Below are 8,336 nucleotides of genomic sequence, written 5' to 3'. Positions count from 1 at the left end.
GGCTAACTTTTTTTTTCAAAATTTCAAAAAACATGGGCTATAACCCATCGTTTTTGAATTTTTTATTTTTTTTCAAATCCTCCAAAATGATGAAAAACGGCGTGCTATAGTATGCCGTATGATATGGGCTATAGCCCATGGTCCAAAATGATGAGAAACGAGGCTAACTTTTTTTTCCAAAATTTCAAAAAACATGGGCTATAACCCATCGTTTTTTTATTTTTTTCAAATCCTCCAAAATGATGAAAAACGGCGTGCTATAGTATGCCGTACGATATGGGCTATAGCCCATGGTCCAAAATGATGAGAAACGAGGCTAACTTTTTTTTTCAAAATTTCAAAAAACATGGGCTATAACCCATCTTTTTTTTTTTTTTTTTTTTTTTTTCAAATCCTCCAAAATGATGAAAAACGGCGTGCTATAGTATGCCGTACGATATGGGCTATAGCGCATGGTCCAAAATGATGAGAAACGAGGCTAACTTTTTTTTCCAAAATTTCAAAAAACATGGGCTATAACCCATCGTTTTTTTATTTTTTCATTTTTTTCAAATCCTCCAAAATGATGAAAAACGGCGTGCTATAGTATGCCGTACGATATGGGCTATAGCCCATGGTCCAAAATGATGAGAAACGAGGCTAACTTTTTTTTTCAAAATTTCAAAAAACATGGGCTATAACCCATCGTTTTTTTATTTTTTCATTTTTTTCAAATCCTCCAAAATGATGAAAAACGGCGTGCTATAGTATGCCGTACGATATGGGCTATAGCCCATGGTCCAAAATGATGAGAAACGAGGCTAACTTTTTTTTTCAAAATTTCAAAAAACATGGGCTATAACCCATCGTTTTTGAATTTTTTATTTTTTTTCAAATCCTCCAAAATGATGAAAAACGGCGTGCTATAGTATGCCGTATGATATGGGCTATAGCCCATGGTCCAAAATGATGAGAAACGAGGCTAACTTTTTTTTCCAAAATTTCAAAAAACATGGGCTATAACCCATCGTTTTTTTATTTTTTTCAAATCCTCCAAAATGATGAAAAACGGCGTGCTATAGTATGCCGTACGATATGGGCTATAGCCCATGGTCCAAAATGATGAGAAACGAGGCTAACTTTTTTTTTCAAAATTTCAAAAAACATGGGCTATAACCCATCGTTTTTTTATTTTTTCATTTTTTTCAAATCCTCCAAAATGATGAAAAACGGCGTGCTATAGTATGCCGTATGATATGGGCTATAGCCCATGGTCCAAAATGATGAGAAACGAGGCTAACTTTTTTTTCAAAATTTCAAAAAACATGGGCTATAACCCATCGATTTTTTCATTTTTTTCAAATCCTCCAAAATGATGAAAAACGGCGTGCTATAGTATGCCGTACGATATGGGCTATAGCCCATGGTCCAAAATGATGAGAAACGAGGCTAACTTTTTTTTTCAAAATTTCAAAAAACATGGGCTATAACCCATCGTTTTTGAATTTTTGAATTTTTTTCAAATCCTCCAAAATGATGAAAAACGGCGTGCTATAGTATGCCGTATGATATGGGCTATAGCCCATGGTCCAAAATGATGAGAAACGAGGCTAACTTTTTTTTCCAAAATTTCAAAAAACATGGGCTATAACCTATCGTTTTTTTATTTTTTCATTTTTTTCAAATCCTCCAAAATGATGAAAAACGCCGTGCTATAGTATGCCGTATGATATGGGCTATAGCCCATGGTCCAAAATGATGAGAAACGAGGCTAACTTTTTTTTTCAAAATTTCAAAAAACATGGGCTATAACCCATCGTTTTTTCATTTTTTCATTTTTTTCAAATCCTCCAAAATGATGAAAAACGGCGTGCTATAGTATGCCGTACGATATGGGCTATAGCCCATGGTCCAAAATGATGAGAAACGAGGCTAACTTTTTTTTTCAAAATTTCAAAAAACATGGGCTATAACCCATCGTTTTTTTATTTTTTCATTTTTTTCAAATCCTCCAAAATGATGAAAAACGGCGTGCTATAGTATGCCGTACGATATGGGCTATAGCCCATGGTCCAAAATGATGAGAAACGAGGCTAACTTTTTTTTTCAAAATTTCAAAAAACATGGGCTATAACCCATCGTTTTTTCATTTTTTTCAAATCCTCAAAAATGATGAAAAACGGCGTGCCATAGTATGCCGTACGTTATGGGCTATAGCCCACGGTCCAAAATGATGAGAAACGAGGCTAACTTTTTTTTCAAAATTTCATTTTTCCCCCCATTTTTCTTTTTTTTCAAATCCTCAAAAATGATGAAAAACGGCGTGCCATAGTATGCCGTACGATATGGGCTATAGCCCACGGTCCAAAATGATGAGAAACGAGGCTAACTTTTTTTTCAAAATTTCAAAAAACATGGGCTATAACCCATCGTTTTTTAATTTTTTAATTTTTTTCAAATCCTCAAAAATGATGAAAAACGGCGTGCCATAGTATGCCGTACGTTATGGGCTATAGCCCACGGTCCAAAATGATGAGAAACGAGGCTAACTTTTTTTTCAAAATTTCAAAAAACATGGGCTAACCCATCGTTTTTTTCATTTTTTCATTTTTTTCAAATCCTCAAAAATGATGAAAAACGGCGTGCCATAGTATGCCGTACGATATGGGCTATAGCCCACGGTCCACGGTTGAGAAACAACTTCTAACCATTATAACGACTGACATGACAATCACGAATGATATGAAGGTACTCAGAGAATGTGGCTGTGGGTGGGCCAATGTAACAACCTACCGGGGCCTGCGAACTCATCAGGGGAAGATGAAATGCGGCGGCGGCCGCAACCAGATGCAAGCTTGCACTGCAGAAGCAGATCAGACAAGGAGGAATCATAGCCAGGTTGAGCACCACAGCGCTATTGATCCAACCATTGCAACTGGTGAGAGAGAGGAGGACCAGCCTTCCCAGCATGAGGTGCAGCAACAACAGCACAGCCCACAGCACCTCCAGACTCTCCACCACAGTGTGGAGGAAGGAGGGACTGATGAGAGGCAGACGGATGTGCTCCAACACCTTCAGGAACACACAGAGAGAACACCGAGTATTAGTACTAGTCCAACTGGAACAACATGAGAGCAGCAGTGGTCTCTGTGGTAGAGTGGGGAGGTTCCCAGTTCCATCCTGGGCTTCCCCAGAGTTAGCAAGAAGCTGTGTAGCAGTGTATGAATGCGTGTGTGTGTGTGTGTGTGTGTGTGTGTGTGTGTGAATGGGTGAATGTAATACACAATCTGTGTTAAAGTGCTTTGGATGAGAGTGCTATATAAATGCACCATTTACCAGCCAGTCCCACACCAGTATACAGTACAGTACAGTACAGTACAGTACAGTACAGTACAGTACAGTACAGTACAGTACAGTACAGTACAGTACAGTACAGTACAGTACAGTACAGTACAGTATACTGTATACTGTATACAGCAGATGCCAAAGCATGTATTTGCAAAGGGACTCTAGCAACTGCCTTACACTTAGAAGACCTCCGACATGTCGATAAACAGAGACCTCTGATTGTCTTACAAGGCGTGAGAATAAGAAATGACTGACCTGTCCAAAGCTCTGTCTGTGGGTAGGACTCTTGTCTAAATGACTGACCTGTCCAAAGCTCTGTCTGTGGGTAGGACTCTTGTCTAAATGACTGACATGTCCAAAGCTCTGTCTGTGGGTAGGACTCTTGTTTAAATGACTGACCTGTCCAAAGCTCTGTCTGTGGGTAGGACTCTTGTTTAAATGACTGACCTGTCCAAAGCTCTGTCTGTGGGTAGGACTCTTGTCTAACCACAGCATGGCAGCCTCAAACACCATGTCCTCCTTGGGAACCTTCAGATGGTCACTGGAGAGAACCTCCGTCAGCCTTTCCACAGAGAGAGAGAGAAACTCCTCCTATTGGTAGAAAGATGGTTTGTTTAGTGAAATAGACATACGACTGTGGTTAATGGTAATATACATATATCTAATCACTGTGACTGATTGAATGTTTCTACCCAGGTCTGGGTCAGTTGTGATGGTGGGAAGTTGAGTAATGGTAATAAAACAACTCAAATGTATGACCCTCAACCACGGGGGGGCTGCCATAATGTTCAATTGTTAAAACACCCGGATTAAGGTTGGTGAGGGGTCCGTTAAAACGACCGGATTAAGGTTGGTGAGGGATGCGTTAAAACGACTAGATTAAGGTTGTTGAGGGATGCATTAAAACGACCGGATTAAGGTTGGTGAGAGAGGTGTTGCTCCCGTGCTTGCGGTTATGTTTAGGTTAGAGTTAGGGTTAGTAATGGTCGATCTAACGTGAGGTCGGACCAATATCACGCTACCCAACCACTGACCTTCTGGTAGATGACCCTGAAGTATTCCAGAATGTGATCCAAGCTGTGTTTCTTCAACATTCCACAGGAGTGGTCGTCGGCACTGCAGTAAAACTCCACACAGTTATTTACGTCCAAGTGGCGCTTCATGTATTCACAGCAGGCCTCTCGCACAGACGTGACTTCCAACAGGTCTGATGCCGCCAGCAGAGCCTGGAACAAATGAACACATTAGCTTGATGTTATGTAGGACTATATATGGAAACAATGTCTGATGTTTATGATAATAATAATAAAATACATTACCTGCACATTATCAGTAGAGATGGACACCTTAGACGTGTAGGCGTACCAATCATCTGAGGTTCCAGTCCACTGATGGTCACTCTGTCCTGTGTGGACTCCCTCATACCAGACGTAAACATGGCCTGTGCACGTTGGAAAGGAGAACGGTTGGCTTGGGAGTTGGCATAGTTTCTTTATTATTTACATTGTTAATTGATTAATTAATTTGGTGTAGAAGTAGAGTGATATTTGGTAACGGTTCATGTGAAAGCCAAGGCAAACGTTAAATGTCATTGCCTTAACAGCAGCAGCTCAATAGAGCGTTGCAGTCCCGCGGACAAAGCCGCAGACAAAGCTAACTCTTGTTCTGACAAATCATGACAATAAACACAATGTATTGGGCTGATCAAATAATTAGTATTAGTATCTTCTCTCTCATTATTTGATCGGACCAAAACATTGTGTTTATTGTCATGATTTGTCACAACAACAGTTGGCTTTGTCCGCGGTGAAAACGTCTTTAAATAAATACTTTTTGAAAACTCTATGGGGAAAATGAACGGGGAATTATCTTCCGGGCCTGTCGTCGGGGGTGGGACTGCGACGCTCACGTGTGCATTTACCTCAAAGTAAGGGCTGAAGGAGGCCAGTACAGCACGATGGCAGGGGACCTCCTGTCCCTCACAGACCAGAATAACATCACAAAATACACTGTTGAGACGCAGCCTGTTGAGACCCTCTAACACGTTGTTGGGATGGTGGGGGTCCACAAACACCTCAGCCTTCAGGGAGGATGGAGGTACACTGGTGCCGTCCTCCTGAATGATACGACAACAACAATATCATCCAGAGGGACATTCATAATCAGACAAATAACCTACTGTCAATCTGTGAGTCATGTTGCTGATCTGGTAATGATGCTTGGAAACGGTCACTCACATGGTCAGTGTCCTCTCGCATCCTCTTGGCAGCCTGTGGTGATTCTCTCTGTCTGGCAGCATCCAGGATGTTGTCAGCCATGGCTGAGGTGAGGTGGAGAGAGAACACACTACATTACTGTTACATGTGGTTTAACTCATGGCTGAGGTGAGGTGGAGAGAGAACTCACTATGTAGTTTAACTCATGGCTGAGGTGAGGTGGAGAGAGAACTCACTACATTACTGTTACATGTGGTTTAACTCATGGCTGAGGTGAGGTGGAGAGAGAACTCGTACATTACTGTTACATGTGGTTTAACTCATGGCTGAGGTGAGGTGGAGAGAGAACTCACTACATTACTGTTACATGTGGTTTAACTCATGGCTGAGGTGAGGTGGAGAGAGAACTCACTACATTACTGTTACATGTGGTTTAACTCATGGCTGAGGTGAGGTGGAGCACTTCCGCATTTAACCAGAACATGTGGAAGTAGAGCGTTCTTCCGGGTCCTTCATGATACGCCACTGAGCAACTTCCATTGAATGAAAAGTGGGGTCGGGGTTGTCTGCTCTCTAGTTTATAACTATGGGTTACACAGTGAAATACTAATCATTTAACTCTGAGGTGGACAAATGGAACTTATGAAACCTTGATGGAATGAACACGATTCACCTGTCTTCATCTTTGTATTGCTTGTATTGCTATTGGATATTTTCTTATAGGATCGGAAAAATCCAATAGGACTTTTTCTATGGGATTATTATCCTATAAGAAATTATCCAATAGGATTTGTTCCAAATTCTTATAGGATTTTTTAATTGGATTTCCAATAGGACTTTTTCTATGGGATTAATTTACTTTTAATGCGTGGCCCCAGTGCCCCCCCACAAAATGACCGGAACTTAATATTTCACAAAAACAGAGCAGAACTCCCACCACGGGACTCAATCGGGCAATCAATGAATACAGTTGCAACCACTATATTAATGGCAAGTATTTCATACAGCCAAAGTTTAAAAAAATCTGAACGATCCCTTTAAAGTTCTTCTCTGTGAAACAACATTATAATGGTCAACAACACACTTGACTGTTTTTGATACTTTGACAGTCTTTCAGGATTTCTAAAACAAAATGTACACTCCAGAATTAGAAGAGGCCCAGTCCAGGGGCAAAGTCCTTGCTTTTTAGCTGACTCTCAAGTGGCCATCCAGACATAGAGAGAGAACACTGACTCCTACGTACATGCTACTCGTAGATGGAGTTGTACACTCTTTTTACTGTGACAGGAAGTTTGCCTGCATCCTTCAATTTCAGAACAACACACTCCAAAAAGGTCAGTGTCTTTTTCAGTCCTTTAGGGTACTGGATTCTGAGTCCCAGTGCCATTGAGATGTCCACACTCTCCTCTGTGATTACCTGGTCATCCATCGACAGCATAATGTGGTCATATTTCATGGGGTGACCCTCCCTGCAGCCTTTCAGCATCATCTTTGGTGTCGACATTTCAGTGCTGGTCTGAGCTAGGCCCTGGGGAGAGGGAATACCATTAACCATCAGACAAACACACACCCTCTGGCTAGTCTCCTGCAGAGCCACTGTGTCAAAAACAGAAACAACCATATGATAATATAAAAACTAATGCAATAATAAAATGTGGTTCAATTACATAGTGCTTCTCCCACTAGTGAACGGTTCATGGCTCACCTCAACTTCAAACGGAAACTCTGGTTTCTCCTTGAATAGTACAGGCAAGAGCAGAATTGCTGCTTCCGATTGGAGGCCTTAATAAAAAAATATACAATACCTGTAAGTTATTATAATAATGTTATTTTCATAATCCTTTAAAATCACGAGAACAAATGTCAGTCAAGTAGTGAGTGAGTGAGTGATTCAGGGTGCTACTGCCATCAGTCAGTTTTTGTTACTTGAAAATCTAGTTCAAATTAGATTCTGGCAATTACCTTTTTTCTGCCATCGCAGCGAGCTTATTGAGGATTTGTTTGTCCACATCAATGTGATATCTCTCAGATCCCAAGCGAGCTTTAGAAGGCAAAGTAGAAGAAACATGTATAAAATATAGTCATAACTCATGCAATTAAATAAGGAGACAATTGACACATTATTGTACTTACTATTTTGGATAGTCAGTCTGAGACATTGGAACTCAGAGAGCGTCTCTTATGAGCTGTGGTTGGACACAAAGTTTCTGCGGTACAATTTGATTCGTGTCAACCTTTCTTGAGGAGCTCTAGGTCTGGACGGACCTTCTCCGTTTCCTCTCTCATGACTCTCAAATGTTCTTTGAGAGTCATCTTCTCCTGTATCAATCTATAAATCAAACAAGTTCTACAGATTCAAGTAAATTGCATAACATTGTTGAAAAATACACACATTGGACCTTTAAATGTATCAGCATAAAGGTCCCAACGTTCATTCGGCACAGACTAGTTTTCAGCTAAAACAGATTTTTTACCATGGTGCTTGGATTAACCTCAGCTGTCTCTGTCTGACGAGGTCGCTTCCTTCCAGTCCATTTTTCTGTTATTTGTGCCATTTCCTTGTTAGACACAAGTAGCTTCCTTTCTTTTTTTAATTTATTGTGCAGTGAATCAAGCATGGCATCCTGTGAAACAAAGTTTTTCAAGTTGTTGCACTAGAATGCATCCCTTACTAGAAAACCCTTACTAGAAAGTAGGGGAAAAGTGCCCCTATTCTGACACTCACTGAAAATAGCAGATCTACAAGCTCACAATGTGTCACTCACATTACAAGACATTGTGAGCTTATCATTT

General features: G+C 40.6%; 1 protein-coding gene across 1 annotated transcript; it reads right to left on the bottom strand.

The window, feature by feature from the left end:
• Positions 1–6,789: 6,789 nt before the first annotated feature.
• Positions 6,790–8,074, bottom strand: LOC308331739 (uncharacterized protein; the record flags this gene model as incomplete). Its single annotated transcript, XM_080787229.1, has 4 exons — positions 8,018–8,074; positions 7,506–7,584; positions 7,249–7,325; positions 6,790–7,071 (listed from the first exon to the last, which is right to left on the bottom strand). Exons 1-4 carry the CDS (start codon positions 8,018–8,020, stop codon positions 6,790–6,792), a joined length of 441 nt encoding a protein of 146 aa, XP_080643355.1. The 5' UTR covers positions 8,021–8,074.
• Positions 8,075–8,336: the final 262 nt, after the last annotated feature.

This window comes from Protomyctophum bolini (genome assembly GCF_963924005.1).
Source record: "Protomyctophum bolini genome assembly, chromosome: 17".
In the NCBI taxonomy this organism is placed as follows: domain Eukaryota; kingdom Metazoa; phylum Chordata; class Actinopteri; order Myctophiformes; family Myctophidae; genus Protomyctophum; species Protomyctophum bolini.
Note: the sequence above shows the minus strand (reverse complement) of the source record. Positions and strands in the feature narration are given on the sequence as shown.